General features: G+C 33.5%; 2 protein-coding genes across 3 annotated transcripts; both read right to left on the bottom strand.

The window, feature by feature from the left end:
• Positions 1-1096: 1096 nt before the first annotated feature.
• Positions 1097-5491, bottom strand: LOC25488614 (uncharacterized). Of its 2 annotated transcripts, none has more exons than XM_024779747.2 (3): positions 4341-5491; positions 2563-2889; positions 1097-2465 (listed from the first exon to the last, which is right to left on the bottom strand). In XM_024779747.2, exons 1-3 carry the CDS (start codon positions 4452-4454, stop codon positions 2424-2426), a joined length of 483 nt encoding a protein of 160 aa, XP_024635515.1. In that variant the 5' UTR covers positions 4455-5491; the 3' UTR covers positions 1097-2423. The 2 variants fall into 2 exon arrangements, with proteins under 2 accessions (XP_024635515.1, XP_013458966.2); XM_013603512.3 differs by having other exon boundaries at positions 2601-2889.
• Positions 5492-8929: 3438 nt separating this feature from the next.
• LOC11420478 (F-box protein At1g60400) lies at positions 8930-17061 on the bottom strand. The gene is made up of 3 exons (XM_024778623.1): positions 16171-17061; positions 15846-16012; positions 8930-9170 (listed from the first exon to the last, which is right to left on the bottom strand). Exons 1-3 carry the CDS (start codon positions 17059-17061, stop codon positions 8930-8932), a joined length of 1299 nt encoding a protein of 432 aa, XP_024634391.1.
• Positions 17062-18171: the final 1110 nt, after the last annotated feature.

The raw sequence follows: 18171 nt of genomic DNA, 5'->3' as shown, positions 1-18171 counted from the left end.
TTGTTGAAGTTCATTGAATAATTTATATATCTAAACTATTATGTAGTTCATATACATCAATTATTTAATAAACCTGAAGAAGTAATATTTGATTATAATAGTTATTAGAGAATGTATATTTAAAAACAACAAAATATATGCATACTTCCTTCGTCCTAAAATAATTGATCTTTTTACAACAAAAAACTGTATCATAATAGTTTACAAATCGTAACTCAACTGACAAAAATGTGGAATTGTTACAATAAACATCATGGCCAGAGTTCGAATATCTGGTCCCTCACATGTAGTCCCTCCGTTGTCAATTATAAAGAAATCTTTTTTAGATTTATTCAATCAATGATGTATATGATCTATATTATAGACCACATACATCATTAATTGAATAAATCTAACAAGTTAAAATTTGCTTATATATAGACAAGGTAATGACTTAAACGAAAGATAAACTATAACAAACCTAAGTTACTTATGAACTGAGAGGGCTTGAAAATTTAAATTCTGTTTTGGATTAACAATGCATTGATGAATGAGAGTTCTTAATTACACCTCATGAGTTGTAACAATTTTTTTTTTCACTTTATGATACAACCACATAGCATATACGAGATTATGAGTCATTGTCCTCCAAAATTGCCAACATTCACCTATGTCAAATATCATTTGTGCTGTTGGATACTTCTTGCTGTTTTTTTTTTGTGTTCTTATTTTCTTGTTGCTTCATGTTGCTCATGTTTACATAACTGATTTGTGGCATTTGGCTAGTGTTGTTTCTGTGCTTCAACATGTTTATGGTTTTGTTGCTCTGAAGAAGAGTTGAGTTGTTTAAGGGTATAGGTTAGTTTTGCTGCTGTTTTACTCTGTTTGCATGATCAGCTTGTTACAGTACTAAAGTTTGTCTAATTTTTTGATGTTGTGTTTATTAAAGGATGAAGAGTTGGGTAGAGAACACATATCTAGGCAAAAATCAACGTGATTTTCAAGTCTCACAAGTGTTTATGTAGATATATAATCATAAGTTTTTTTTTTTTTTTTTTTTTGAGGAATCTCAAGTTTTCTTTTCCTAAAATTCGACCAAACTTATATTATAGACTTATTTACGGTCTGAAATTGCTCGATATATATAAATCAATCAAACCTATCAATCTCACACAATCATAATATTTATTTATTATAATCTAGTGTCACAAATAAAAATATTTAAAATCTGCAGTACGTACATAGCATTCTTTCTTGTCAAGTAATTTTTATTCATGACACATACACACACAAACACACACACACACACATTTGCCAAGTAGGAGAGTACATATTACTATAGAAAACAAACAGCTTGGTAACTAGGACCACCTATTCAGTACATATATATAGTTCAAAACTCTCATTTCATACTTTAGAAATGAGTGTTATCTTCTTTTGGAGGGTGGTGAGGATGCTTTTTTGGAATGTTGGTACTGGCAGGGTAAATTGGTTTGGGTAAGGTGGTAGGATGTACATATGTTGATGGTGGATGATGTAAATGTTTATTATGGCTAGGATTATTACCAAAGCCTTGAGGGATGAGAATCAGAAATGCAAAGAAAAACACAAGCAAGTATGAGAAAAAAGAAGCCATCTTAGTGTGATTTTTGTATTGATGCATAAAACATAGGGAATAATATAATGTTTTATACTAGTTAGAGACAATGGTGAGTGGGAGGGTACAATTATTAATGAAATACGTCAGATTTCCATATGCTTACGGATTAAGCTACACGTCACAAAGCAAATCAAACTTTCAAAAAGCCTAATATATCGGTAATATTGATTGTGGATTAGGATTACTTTTTTTTTTTTGCAATTATTTGATTTGGTCTAACTCAATATAAGTGGAGGTGGATGTATATATCGGAATTATTTTTAGGCAATATTCATTGTGGTGGTGGGGAGACAGTATGCTTTTTTTAAGAGCCTACTACTTCCGTGTCCTCCTCCTCCTCCGCGGAGTCGGCACCTCCTCCAACACGCGATACTGGTGCTGGATGGTCTCAATAAAGCGGACAACAACAAGATTTGAATACACTTCAGGAATCCCCTCCATAGCGCTGTTAACTACGACTCTGACATTTTGGATGATCATCTGGTATGGGTCGGGAGGATGTCCGGCCCACCGCTGCTCAACAATAACCTCCTCATAGGGAGGTCTAGGAACTGTGGTCCTCAGGAACGGCAGCAGGGGCGATCATAAGAAGATGGGATACACGGTAGAATCATTTCATGTACCCCTTTGAATGCTTATGCCCCTCGTCCTCCGGGACCGACTCACCCCTCTCTTGCTGGCTTTGGACATGGAGAGCAAACTCCAAGAAGGCCGTAACCACCTCCGCTGGCTCAAGAGGCTCAATCGTCGTAGGAGGTATGGGAACGGTCTGAACATAGCCGTACTATCTCAGACCCCGCTCCGGCAAGTGACACAAAAACCATCCCTGCACAAACCAAACAAATCACTTTTATAAATTATTACGCACGAAAATAAAACAAAAATAAAAATAAAGTTAAGGTTCCAATGTGACAATTTCATACAGCAGTGACCAGTGTCACGCTTCGCTCAAGAGCTCCACCTCCAGGTAAAGAGACCTCAGATAGACAGTGGTATAGGTATGCTAATGTCATCCCTCCCCAAGAATGATTACGCATCCCCGCGTAGCCGTCCTCCATGGTCGTCAGATAGACCAACTCAATGCGTTTGTTGCTTTTATCACCAAACAACAAGCATCCAACCAAATATAGGAGGTACCATTTCACACAAGTAGTCCTAATCTTTTCCAGCTCTTGTGGATCCCCTAGATTCTGTGGATCCGACAATCTGGTAGCAGAATCAAGGTAGCCTTCATAATATTCTCTCAGCGCCTTATAAATAATGGAAATTAACAAAAATGAATAAGGAATCGAAGTCCTTACTTTGCCAAAACAAAGTAATGTTATAGTCTACTGTAGTGATTTTTGCAAATAAAAAGTTAGAATATACAACTTCAAGTAATATAATATTGGAGAAACAAAGAGGCCAGCAAAATTAAAGGAAAAAGTGAAGTTTCTAATGATAAAATTATCATCTGGATCAGTCAAATTATCTACAATTTTAAAGATACAACTTTAATATCGTAAAACGTAGTAAGCATACTGAAAAAGATCACTACTATCAATAAAGGTACTGCTAATAATAAAAAATAACTGATATGAGAGAGGAAACTGTTAGGGCGGTTCGGGATTTAAAAAAAATGTTTTAGTCATGTATTTCTTTTTTAGAAGCAACAATATTTCTACAAAAATAGAAGTGGCATAGCGGTTGTAGTTGTAAAGTGTGAGCATATGGTACCTGGTTTGATTCCTTGCAAACTAATTTTTTTCATAAAAATTACTCACATCCACCCAAAAAGGCGGAATTAATTAGGGAAACTTATCAGAATGTTTAACATTTATATATATTAAGATCAAACAAATATCTTTTTTTTTTTGACAAAAACAAAATGATATTCATTCATTCAAATCGAGAGATTACATCATTCAACACTGCTAAAAACGTAAAGGATGAATCTATGAACAAACATGCATCATCCAAGTTAATAGCATATAACAGCATAATGCCTAGAAAAATATATGATAAAATTAAAGTGACCGGAATATCCATGGCCTCCGGATCTGCAATGTTGACGCCCAAATCTTTGTTTGAATAATGGATCTTTCAATATAAATCAAATGAACACCGCACGAAGACGGGAAATGAAACAACGCCGCACAAGACGATGAAAAACAAACCACCACACTTAGATGATGAAATCACAAAGAAAAAAAGCTAGATTTATCTGAAAATCACTTATTTAGATTGAAATAGAGAGAAAAAGATGAAGATGGGTGATTTTAGGTCAAGAATTGACCCAAAACCACCCCTCAATGAAGAAACAGTAAGAAAAAACCTAGAGAGAGAAAACTAGGGCCGACTTGTTGGAGAGGGAGATATTATTGAATGATTCTTGTTGTTTTATCAAATTAAATAATCAATATAATTCGCATAATATAAACTAACTAAATAATCAATAAAATTTTCATTTGGGCATTTTGTCAAACACTTTGTGTGCAAAGTATCAAAAGTATTCAAATTATCTTCATTTGACACCATTCAAAACATACTGTACTTAAAACACGTTCGAACATCAATTACAACAGCTACATTCATTTATAAACTACATGCAATCATCAAAATATCAATTCCTACATCAACCCTAACAGCATGCAAACTACAAAACTTAAAAAAAAACCTACACAAACTGACATTATGATTAAAAATTATTAAACCTACTTACTTGTGATAAAATGGAGATAATTAAGTTGAATTTCGTCCAAAACTTAATTGGAGTGAATTTTGAGAAGTTTTGGAGAAAAGATGAAATGGGAAAACTGATGCTTCTGTTTTGCATATGCTCAGGATCGAATCGACGGTAATTTACTGTCGAAGTTTTCCTCAGTAGTTAACTGCCGTCGGTTGTTTTCCTCGGTAATTAACTGTCGACGGGGTATTTACGTCTTTTACCAGTGTTTTCAACCTTTTTCAATGTGCCGACATCAATTTTCAACCAAATAAGAGATATATTAACACTAAATAACAAACATTTATGAAAGTTAACTTTAAGGCCTGAAATTAATTTAAAAAGGAAAAGCCTGGCTTTGATAGTTGTAATTGTAGACCAAGATTTCTCACAAAAAATGAGAGTATCAACATCCACAAAAAAGGAGCTTGCGAGGATATTAATCAACATCGTCATGTAATTGCTCACAAGTTTCTTCACACTTTTATTGTTTGACTGATATTATTTTATTTTTAGGAAGAGCAAGGTTTACGTAAAAGGTAGTATTAGCAATAACTAGTATTATATTATAGACTTATTTACGGTCTGAAATTGCTCGATATATATAAATCAATTAAACCTATCAATCTCACACAATCATAATATTTATTTATTATAATCTGGTGTCACAAATAAAAATATTTATAATCTGCAGTACATAGCACTCTTTCTTGTCAAGTAATTTTTATTCATGACACGTACACACACAAAACACAAAAACACCCCACCCACAGTTGCCAAGTAGGAGAGTACATATTACTATATAGAAAACAAACAGCTTGGTAACTAGAACCACTTATTCAGTACATATATATTTCATAACTCTCATTTCATACTTTAGAAATGAGTGTTATCTTCTTTTGGAGGGTGGTGAGGATGCTTTTTTGGAATGTTGGTACTGGCAGGGTAAGTTGGTTTGGGTAAGGTGGTAGGATGTACATATGTTGATGATGGATGATGTAAATGTTTATTATGGTTAGGAGCATTACCAAAGCCTTGAGGGATGAGAATCAGAAATGCAAAGAAAAACACAAGCAAGTATGAGAAAAAAGAAGCCATCTTAGTTAGTGTGATTTTTGTATTGATGCATAAAACATAGGGAATAATATAATGTTTTATACTAGTTAGAGACAATGGTGAGTGGGAGGTACAATTATTAATGAAAATACGTCAGATTTCCATATGCTTACGGATTAACCTACACGTCACAAAGCAAATCAAACTTTTTAAAAGCCTAATATATCGGAATTATTGATTGTGGATTAGGATTACTTTTTTTTGCAATTATTTGATTTGGTTTAACTCAGTATAAGTGGAGGTGGATGTATATATCGGAATTATTTTTAGGCAATATTCATTGTGGTGGTGGGGAGACAGTATGCTTTTTTTAAGAGCCTACTACTTGTGGTGGTGGGGAGACAGTATGCTTTTTTTAAGAGCCAACTACTTCCGTGGACTCCTCCTCCTCCGCGGAGTCGGCACCTCCTCCAACACGCGATACTGGTGCCGAATGATCTCAATAACGCGGACAACAACAAGATTTGAATACACGTAAGGAATCCCCTCCATAGCGCTGTTAACTACGACTCTGACATTTTGGATGATCATCTGGTATGGATCGGGAGGATGTCTGGCCCACCGCTGCTCAACAATAACCTCCTCATAGGGAGGTCTGGGAACTGTGGTCCTCAGGAACGGTAGCAGGGACGATCATAAGAAGATGGGATACACGGTAGAATCATTTCATGTACCCCTTTGAATGCTTATGCCCCTCGTCCTCCGGGACCGACTCACCCCTGATCTCTTGCTGGCTTTGGACATGGAGAGCAAACTCCAAGAAGGCCGTAACCACCTCCGCTGGCTCAAGAGGCCCAATCGCCGTAGGAGGTATGGGAACCACTACTAAAAAAATAGCGTTTTCGGACGGATGTGTTTTTGTCTGAATTTTTCGGACGGATTTGGGATGGTTTGTAAGGAGCGTAATTTTCGTCCCAAATCCGTCCCAAAATCGTGTGAAATTTTTATGACATGTTCAAAAAGGTTTTTTTCCCACGAATTTCGTTAAAAATACAAATCTGTCCCAAATCCGTGGGAAATATTGAGACGGTTTTCGGACGGCCAATATTTTTATTTTTATTTATATAATTATTAAACCTACAAAGTTTGAAGAACAAATACTTCGAAGTATACTATTGGTTCATGCTCAAATGCCTTTAAGGAAAAAAAACATGGAACAAGAGCTCTTAAAATGGAAAGAAAAGGTAAAAGAGCAAGAACGTATAAACCAAGAGCAAAAACAAAAATTGGAGCAGCAACAAAAAAGAATTGAGTCAAATGAAAGCATGCTTGCAACTTTATTTGAAAAGTTGAATATGAAGGTGAAAAACACAAGAAGGGGGGGGGGGGGGGGGGGGGGGTTGAATTGTGTTTTCTTTTTCTCTTGTAAAATACTTCTTCTGATAAAACTTCAGAAGCAGTTTGAGTGCTTCTGATGAAATGATCAGAGTCAGATTGCAGCGGAAAAGAACAGAGCAGAGAAAAGAAAGACAAAGACACAAGCAGTTATCCTGGTTCCTTCCACAACACGGAAGTAGTCCAGTCCCCCTTGCACTTCCAAGGAGATTTCACTATAATCACAAAGATTACAACTGCTCAATACTTTCTAAGTATGAGACTTCACAAAAATGCTCAAGCACACACGCAAGAGTCTTCCAATGCTCAAGCACTAAGCAAGAGACTTCTAATGCTCAAGCACGCAGGCAAGAGACTTCTGATCAAACAAAAATACAGAGAATTGAGTTTGAGTTGAACACTTGATATACAATCAGTGGTGTTCACAATACAATACAATAAAGACTCTAGACTTTGAATTTCTAAGATGTATCAAATCAGTGCAGAAATTCAGTGTGCTTTTTAGAATCAAATTGACAGAGTTTTGGCGCTTTTTAACTTGTGTATCTCTATCTTTTATCTTCAAGTCTTCACTCCTTTATATAGAGGCGTGAAAGAGACGTTGAGATAATCAGCACGTCTAAAGAGTCGTTTGAAATCCTTTGATTATCCACCAGTAATCCTTTGCCTAATTTGGGTGTAGTCCTTTGAAGAATAAGCTTCAAATTCATTCCCATCTTGAACGTACAACTTCTGCAGGCATGGCTGTTGTCTTGTCTTGTAGCGCAGACAGAAAACAGAGTAGTGGAGGTAGTGGTTGTACACTTGTACTTTGTCAACTCTATTAACGAGAGACAAGTGCTCAGTGCTATCCATATATCCGTTGATACCTCCCTTTCAATTCTTCGTTCTTCTTGGATAAGACTGAATTGAGAATCAGCTACTTTGAATCTTCAGTTTGATTAAAGGATCAAACGTAGCTTCTGGTGAAGATATTGCTTCTGATGAAAACCTTTTGCTTCTGATGACCTTCTGCTTCTGATGACGTCATCACTTCAGAAGCACTTCAGCTTCAGGAGCAGTTTTCTTCAGATGCTCAGAATTTCTTTTTCTTTCCATTGTTCTTCCAAGACCTATTGAAATAACTTGAGTAGCCTTTGGTCCTGTACACTTGAACAATTATTAGTAATAACCAATTGACAATTTTTAATACCTTGTTATCATCAAAACTTAATAAGGTTCATTGTGAAACACATTTTGTTCCAACAGAATATGTCATTGCCTCCAAACTTTGCTTGTGTGACACCTATGCAAGATGAACCAAATGATGTTGGTGAAGCCTCTAATGAAAACAATGATGATATTTTTGGATTTGAATGATAAGTTTGGCCCAACTGATTTTTTGTTGTTCAACTGTTTTGTGGTTGTTGCTGCCAGTTTCTCTGTTTTTTTTTTTTTTATGAAATATGTGTTTGACTGCTGCTGTCTTGTATTTGGCTGGCTTTGTCATGGGAGTTCCTTTTGGTTGGAGTTATGTTTCCAAACCTATTTACCTTGTTTTTTTGGCTATTTCCTTTTGGTTGGAGTTATGTTGTCTCCCCTATCCCTACTAGTGCACTTCATTGTGTTACTTTTATTGTTGAGTACTGACTAATGGACAATTTAGTCATGTTAGTTTGTGATATATTGTGTTAGAACATTGAGCACTTATATAAATCTAGTTTATATAATTTTGTTTCAGACAATGAACATTTGTTTACTCTTGAATTATTATTTATTTTTATTTGATTTAATATGTATTATTGAATATCAATTTTACATGTTGGAATTTACCCCAAACTCATTAAAAAATATGAATTGTGGCAATTTTGTAAAATAAAAAAAATTATAACCACGATTGAAAAGTGTGGAAAATATTTTAAAGCAATTTAAATCCGTCTGAAAATCGTTTGAAAATTTGTCTAGAATCCATCTGAAAACCGTAGGAAATTATAACTCAATTCCGTCTGAAAATCGTAGGAAATTAAATTAAATTCCATTTGAAAATCGTAGGAAATTAAATTAAATTCCGTCTGAAATCCGTAGGTAATTAAATTCAGTTCTGTCCGAAAACCGTAGGAAATTAAATTCAATTCCGTCCGAAATCCGTTTGAAATTTAGTCCAACATCCCACAACTGCGTTTGTGCGAAAACCGTACGAAATCCGTCTGAAAAATATTTCGGACAGAAATTGGGATGAAAATACGATTTGCGACGCGGCTTTTTCGGACAACGCCCAATCCATCCGAATTCCGTCCGAAAACGCATTTCCGTCCAATTCCGTGGGAAAGTTCCACACAAGTAGTCCTAATCTTTTCCAGCTCTTGTGGATCCCCTGGATTCTGTGGATCCGACAATCTGGTAGCAGAATCAAGGTAGCCTCATAATATTCTCTCAACACCTTATAACTAATGGAAATTAACAAAAATGAATATGGAATCAAAGTCCTTACTTTGCCAAAACAAAGTAATGTTATAGTCTCCTGTAGTGATTTTCGCAAATAACAAGTCAGAATAAACAACTTCAAGTAATATAATATATGAGAAACAAAGAGGCCGGCAAAATTAAAGGAAAAAGTGAAGTTTCTAATGATAAAATTATCATCTGAATCAGTCAAATTATCTACAATTTTAAAGATACAACTTTAATATCGTAAAACGTAGTAAGCATACTGAAAGAACTATTATCAATAAAGGTACTGCTAATAATAAAAAATAACTGATATGAGAGAGGAAACTATTAGGGTGGTTCGGGCTTTAAAAAAAATGTTTTAGTCATGTATTTCATTTTTGGAAGCAACAATATTTCAACAAAAATAGAAGTGGCATAGCGGATGTAGTTGTAAAGTGTGAGCATATGGTACCTGGTTTGATTCCTTGCAAACTAATTTTTTTCATAAAAATTACTCAGATCCACCCAAAAAGGCGGGATTAATTAGGGAAATGAAACAACACCGCACAAGACGACGAAAAACAAACCACCACACTTAGATGATGAAATCACAAAGAAAAAAACCTAGATCTATGTGAAAATCACTTATTTAGATTGAAATAGAGAGAAAAAGATGAAGATGGATGATTTTATGTTAAGAATTGACCCAAAACCACCCCTCAATGAAGAAACAGTAAGAAAAAATCTAGAGAGAGAAAACTAGGGCCGACTTGTTGGAGAGGGAGATATTATTGAATGATTCTTGTTGTTTTATCCAATTAAATAATCAATATAATTCGCATAATATAAACTAACTAAATAATCAATAAAATTCTCATTTGGGCATTTTGTCAAACACTTTTTGTGCAAAGTATCAAAAGTATTCAAATTATCTTCATTTAACACCATTCAAAACACACTGTACTTAAAACACGTTCGAACATCAATTACAACAGCTACATTCATTTATAAACTACATGCAATCATCAAAATATCAATTCCTACATCAACCCTAACAACATGCAAACTACAAAATTTAAAAAAAAAAAAAAAAACCTACACAAACTAACATTATGATTAAAAATTAGTAAACCTACTTACTTGTGATAAAATGGAGATGATTAAGTTGAATTTCGTCCAAAATTGAATTGGAGAGAATTTTGAGAAGTTTTGGAGAAAAGATGAAATGGGAAAACTGATGCTTCTGTTCTGCATATGCTCAGGATCGAATCGACGATAATTTACTGTCGAAGTTTTCCTCAGTAGTTAACTGCCGCCGGTTGTTTTCCTCGGTAATTAACTGTCGACGGGGCATTTACGTCTTTTTACTGGTGTTTTCAACCTTTTTAAATGTGCCAACATGTGGGTCAACCACATAAGAGATATATTAACACCAAATAACAAACATTTATGAAAGTTAACTTTAAGGCCTGAAATTAATTTAAAAAGGAAAAGCATGGCTTTGATAGTTGTAACTTGTAATTGTAGACCAAGATTTCTCACAAAAAAAAAAAAAAGACAGTATCAACATCCACAAAAAAGGAGCTTGCGAGGATATTAATCAACATCGTCATGTAATTGCTCACAAGTTTCTTCACACTTATATTGTTTGACTCATATTATTATTTTTAGGAAGAGCAAGGTTTACGTAAAAGGTATTATAGTATTAGCAATAACTAGTATTATAGAAGGATAAAAATAGTAGCTAGTATTACATGTAAACAAATTAGAGGCACTAGACAAAGGTCTTGGTGGCCTACCCCTTCTACGGAGATTAGATTGAATTGGTCACTCAGATCTATACGGCTAAATTAAGGATTTGATTCCTTAACTTACTTTTGCTTTTTAATCTGGTCCATAATTAATTGTTTATGTTTAAGTCCTTTAATGTCTTTTTTATTAGTTTTTTTTTTTTAAGCAACAAATTCTATTAAACAACTAAATCCCTGCTAAAGACGAACAGAGACCGGTGAAACTGAGAATACAAACAAAAGGCGTCGTATATAGGCGGAACACCTGAAAATAAACACCCTAAAAACATCATTGAGGACAACACCCACAAAAAATATACGTCATCACCTAAAATAGACTCCTTCACGAAAATGACCATTGTATAAATGATATCCAACCATCCATCGTCACTACTCACCCCCTTCTAAAAACACCCCTCAAAGTAAAACTCTCAGTCCTTAACACCAAAGCTGAGCCACATCTCCAAAGCTCCTACCCAAAGATCATTAAGCTTCCACCACCTCCCGACTCGTTTTCATTAGTTAAGTTCATCTATTTCTGTTAATTTTTATCCTCAATGTCTAAGGGGGACCAACATTGCAGGTGATCCATCAAATATTTCATTTAATATTTTTTTTTTATATTAACTGTTTGATCTTTTTATTTTTAAAAGACATCCATTAGGGCATGTATGTCTAATAGATCTAATAATGCATCACCAATATGTAATTTTTGTTTACCTTTCTTCCTCCTTTCGTGAAAAAATTAATATGATCTAATGAAGTCTTTGGTGACAAAAGTGAATGAATATGAACTACATTACGTTAAGCGAACTAAATGTAACAACACTTAATATGGAGCTTGTTCATCATTTACACATTTTAAATATCACTTGGAAATGGAATAAAGTAGCTCATTTGATAGTTTCTTTGTTTGTTTGACGTTTATTGAGCAATAGGATTCTCAAGACGGATAATTCATGTCAGATTTTATAATTTGTGTCGGTGACTGTGGTTTGAAGGAAAGTGTTGATCATATATTTTTTTTGGGATTGTGCATATTTTTTCTCCTTAGATTTCTCTTTGTCCTTTTATGCAACTTTCATTTTTAATTGGATAAGAAAGCTTCATCACAGTGCACGAAAGTTTCATAGTTATTAATCGACACCAAGTCTTTTGAAGGTACCACGTCTTAATCATATATGCAACTTTCGCTTTTATGGTTGAAAATTGGGTCACTTTAATGATATACCACAATCGTGTGACAGTCACTTTAACGAAATTGGCCTGCTGTTTTCCTTTTCCTTATTTTTATTTTTCACAAAACAAAACGATATTCATTCATACAATGAACATTATTAAAAAATAAAAAAGTGAATTAGTGAACAAACTCTAAACACTTAAGTTAATAATATATGGCAAAATGTCTACAAATAATATGATAAAATTTAAATCATTAGAATACCAATGCTTCCAGATTTATAACGTTGACGCCAAATCATTAATTGAAATGTACGATTGACTAAGGCAAATCTTTCAATAAGAATTAAACAAACACTGTAACAAGATACGAAATCAAATGACGCCATATATGGCGACGAACAACACAACGCCGTATTGTCTAGAATGAATGGAGCATAAAAGGACTGCCATTCACATTATTCTTACGTTTTGAAGAAAACCTGTCATTCTTCATACTTAACTGCAACTACATATTATAACCTGCAATTTCATTTGTGATGCAACTTTGAATTTCAAATATGTTTGTTATTGGTACTAAAGATGCATTGAAACAATTATGATGACTTTTTTAGTATCAGAATTTTCATGAACATGTTCCTACAAAAAATTATGCAAACTACTGCTACTATATCATTGGGGCTGCATAGCAAAATAAGAAAAAATTATACCACCATTATTTCATGTGATATGAAGAGTTGAAACTATCATGGTATCCCAAACGATTTCACTGGGTTTACACCATCTCTATTGCAAGTATTACACCTTTTCCAATCCAATTCCTGCACGTTACCACCATATTAAAGTAGGTATCGCCTCAGAACCACTGCATTTGTATTTGAATAAAGATTGATAGTCAACTTTAATATGTACCCTTTTGTACCTATCTCGAAAATTTCAGTTAACTAAATATATGGTCTATGTGATCACATTGCGTGACCACTATTTAGAAGCTGAAAAATGTGGTAACGCAACTAAAATGTGCGTGACCACTATTTTTCCATTTAGTTAACCAAATAAATTCTGAAAAAATAGTAGTCATGCAACTGAAAAAATGAGGTCACGCATACCATATTGGTTAACTGAAATTTTTCAGAGTAGTACAAAGAGGTGACGCATACCCTTAATGGAAAAATAATGGAAAAATGAGGTCACGCATACCATATTGGTTAAGTGAAGTTTTATTAAGGGTGTCTACTCATTTGTAGTACAAATATCATTAAGGGTGTCTACCTGCTCTTTGTATTTTGTCTCGCCATGCACGCCTTCCATCTACAACCAAGTTGGATGTTGAAGAGTCAGTTTAATTTATTTATCATTTTTTCCTTTTTACATGTTTTATGCTTTTGGTGTCACAAATTGCCCGATTGGTCTCATCATTTAGTGATATTTAAGTGTTTTTTTTTATTTCATTTTATGTAATATTTTTAATCAAGGAACTTTTCCATGTTACTATCAAAGAGTGTGATTTATATTGCAAAGGCAATTGTACTAATAGACACAAGAGAACCTTGGTTGATTTTGTTCAATTAACTATCTTTGTATTTCTTCTAACTCTGATATTTGTTTTTTTGGTTTTACACAAATGAGTTTGTATGTGTCATTCTTGAGGTTAAACAACTCTAACAAGTAGTACATAGATTTTGTTAATTTACATGCCTTTATACCACTTGTTGTAAATTATGTTTATATTTCAAAAGTTTTCAAATATATTTTTGTCCCTTAATTTTAATTGAAAAAATATTTTAGTAGAAAGTATTTAATTCAATTATTTAAGGGTCCTGCTAACCGGTGCCCCCGGGGTACGGGTTAAGCATACCATAAAAGAGAATTATTACCATAAAAGAAAACTGTTTTTGACTTTATTATAAATTAATTACACAATTTCAATACATTAACTACTATATAATTTCCTTTTTTATATCCTTAACCAGTTCCCCGGAGGCACCGGTTAGCATTTCCCATTATTTAATAATAAGAGACAAAGAGTAATAGTCAAACAAAGGTAATGAAAATTCATTTTCACAAGTAACGTATGCTTTTGTATATAACCTATTTTTGTGGCTCAAGTGAGAAATATAAGGAAACAAACAATCCACCACTTTATTGTCATTATTCTAAAAATCATTTTCAATTATGGCTGAACGGTGATGTTGAAAGAGCATATATATTGCTTTGAGAAACATTGTGACCGTAACAGAAAACATATACTTCTTCATTCTTTAAAAATCTTTTATGGGTTACACTCCTGTTAGATAATATTCCTTGCTAGTTCTGAATCTTCGACTTGTTGGGAAGGGTCTGTTAACTCCTGGGGGATTAGCGTTCTATATGCGGAAAATCTTTGAGGACAGTGCGATCAGCACGTCTCAGATCATTTCACTATTTTTGTTTTGCAGGTCTTTGTAGCATTTTCTACAACACCACTTTCTTTTGGGTTTGTTGTGCAATATGTGCTTAATTTTGCTTAGTAAATAGTAATTTTCATTATTTCTAGCTCATATAGTTTGTTTTCAAGCGATTAACTACCATACATATGTTCAACCAAATTAAAGTTAACTATTTCAGAAGCAAAGAGGAAAATTGAGAAAAAAAAAGGTAATATTATAGTGTGCTAATAATAATCTGCGTTACATGCAGGACTTGATATAAAATGAAATTCATCGAGCATTTTTGTACTATTTTTCTTACAACAGTCTTTTTATATACTAAAAAAGATTAATTACAAGAAACAAAAAAGAGAAAGGACAAAATAAATTCAAAAGTAACACGACAGACATAATTTACAAGAAAATTGTAAGTGACATACATCAGTTACGAATTAGTTGGATATAGCAGACGATGTAATCTACATGATACCATGGTCTCCAAATTAAACATGGAAAAATCAAACACGTGACGAAGAAATGTTGAAATATAGAAAATGAAACAAAATAGAAACGATATTTCGGTAAGTTGCAGGAAAACAAATAAATCTTAAACATTCTATCTATAGCTAGGGAAAGATTTCTCTTGGCAAAATTGTTGACACTTACTCCGATCTCTTGGAAAAACTAATGCACCTCATAATTCTCTAGATAGTATCCTTCACCTGACCATGTCTGCAAAACCCAAATTTAGATGCAATATATGTTGCAAATCAGACCGAAAGTGAAAGCATGAAATCAGACCGAAAGTGAAAGCGTGAAATTAGTGAGACTGTTAATTAACATTTTATGAAACAGAATTAAGAAATAAAGAAATCCAAAGGATTTCGACATGTAATCAACATTCTATCAAACTTATACCGGGTACAACAAGAAAAATGAATCAAATAAAACAAAACTACTTGCAATCTTGACACAAACCTGACAGCAAACATAATCATAAAAATTTAACAAACATGGTAGGAGTATTAATCATATTACAATGTTACACTACTCGGTCAATTCTCTTGATTGAAACCATTATCGCAATAAAAATAAAGATTATGTTTCAAACCAACATTATCATCCATTCAATCCTTACTATACGAGCATCAGAGAGAGTTGTAATGTATCTACAGACATTTCATAACAAGAGAGACCAAGGGAAATAAAACAAAAAGGCCAAATCAGAATGAAAAAAAGTTCTGAAAAGTTTAATGCATATTTACCTTGTCAAGTCTATGATCTCAGCCTTTGCTAAGGGTGACTTTTGCAGCAAAAAGTCGACTATTCTCTCAGGTATCGCTGAAGGTCGGTATGTTATTATTTTCAGCAATTTCAAGTTTTGTAAGTAAGGGAAATCAACCTTCCATAAACCAGGAACTGAGCAAAGAGTCTATGCAACGAGGGAGGGTGAATCATGATCAGTTTAAGGCAAGTCATGTTTTAAAAAGAAAACTAAATAAAAAAAGCAAGCATAATGAAAGAAAATATTGTAATGAAAAGTGAAAATGAAAATCTATGTTTTTCCTAAACCAATAGTCACTGAAGTACCTCAAGAATAGATGAAGAGACTGTCAATGATTCGATACGAGAAAGCTCAACTAGCCAGTTGAAAAGAACCAAGGGATATTTTTCGATATATGACGGGACTGCTACATCAATTTTTACATGTTTGATAGAAGAGAGATTGTTATTGTTCCCACTGAGTTTCTGAATAGGATTACCCTTAAAATCAAAGCTACGGAGACTTGGAGTAGATAACTCGATTTTGCAACGTTGAATAGCAAATGTATTGATTCTTAAATAAACAAGTGTGTCACTTGATATGAACAGGTTTTGTTCTTCAACACAACAGTGAATGATCAAACTTTTCAAGCTGTTAAATGACGAAAAGGGCTCAGCACGGTCATCATCACCACTACCATGAAAGGCAAAGTATTTTAGACACATGCTGGTTAATGCAGGCAAATTCAGAGAAGTTGGGAATAATGATGAAGGATGACCAAATTGATTGTTTGTACAAAGGGTAAGAGATGTTAAAGTGTGACATAAAACGTAGGGAAGTGGATAGTGTTGATAATAAAAGGTCGAATCTACATCTAATAGCTGGACACCGTGGTCAAATGCGTATTTTATAACCCACATGAGGTAGCCAGGCCAGATGACACCATCGCGGTGAAGATCGAGAGTGTGCAGTGCGGTTTTGTTATCACGTAGATACAAAAATTGATACACGAATATGGTGAAACCCATCCGAGTCTCGAAGTGGCAAGAACTTATTGAAAGAACAGGAATATACTTCCAGAGATTCTTCCATCTCGTGGACAAAACGCAGGTTTGAACGGCCTCTTTGGTGTTCAAAATCGACAGTATGAGAAGTAACACACAATTCGGTAAATCACTGATTCTGTCTTCATTTTCATCGATATTATGTGTTTTCATTGGTTTCAGAAGCTAGAAACAATTGTGCTGCGGCAAAGTTTTGATACCCGAGAGTGGGCAAAACCCTACTGCTCCGTTGTTGTAGTAGTTAGTAGTTACGTTTTCCTTTTCTATTTACACCCAAAACTATTTTTTTTTACACCCAAATTTCGTTAAAATCTACAAACAATATATAAAAGTTGAAGTACAACATAATTTCATAATTGTCCTCTTTAAAACTCATGGTCTCCTTGATTTTTTATTTTATGTGCATAATAAATAATAATGGTCATTTAATTTAATTGTTTTTATTTTTAAAAATTAATTATGGATAATGGTCATCACAATAACAATTATGAAATTAATTAATTTGTTAAAAAAATACGGATAATGATCATCACAAGACTAACAAATACTATGGAATTATCCACGGATATAACAAATTTTCACGCATATTCGTTTTTTCGGATGCAAAATTAATAAGTCTTTTAAATACTTTTAAAAAATTATTTGTTTTTTTATTAAAAACAAAAAGGTGTAGCCAATTTTTTCTCTACAAAAAAATTGTAACTTATTTTCACTTCCAAGGATTGGATATAAGAAATTTATTTGTTTTTTTGGATGCAAAATTAATAAGTCTTTGGAAGCCAATATATAAAAATCTAAATTCAACAAAATTTCATAATCGTCCTTTTTAAAAGCCAATATATTATCATGATAATTACGGACGACTATCTTTCCATTTGATTTTGGAGATATAAGCACATAAATTCTACAATGAGTGCGGTGTGTAACACCTATTTCTATTAAAGCGATAAAACACGCGAATAATATAAATATTCAAGAAATAGACGTCACGTCATCAACAAAATCCAAAACAACATGCATGTATAAAAATTCTCAACAACTACAGCGGATATAAACCATAAAATTCAAAAGTATACATGCCATGATATTAAAATACATCATCATTAAAATTCTCCAAAATCCCGACAATTGGGTAAATCTCTAAAACATAATAGGTTCACAACAGATAATCTAGAATAATCATAAACAGACACCTAGATCAGAGTCTATCCTAGACTCTACGGACACGATAACGGAGATAGTTCCCACTATCCAAGCAACCAC

This window comes from Medicago truncatula, chromosome 3, assembly GCF_003473485.1.
Source record: "Medicago truncatula cultivar Jemalong A17 chromosome 3, MtrunA17r5.0-ANR, whole genome shotgun sequence".
NCBI lineage: Eukaryota > Viridiplantae > Streptophyta > Magnoliopsida > Fabales > Fabaceae > Medicago > Medicago truncatula.
The sequence above is the reverse complement of the archived record's forward strand: the minus strand, read 5'-3'. Positions and strand labels throughout refer to the sequence as shown.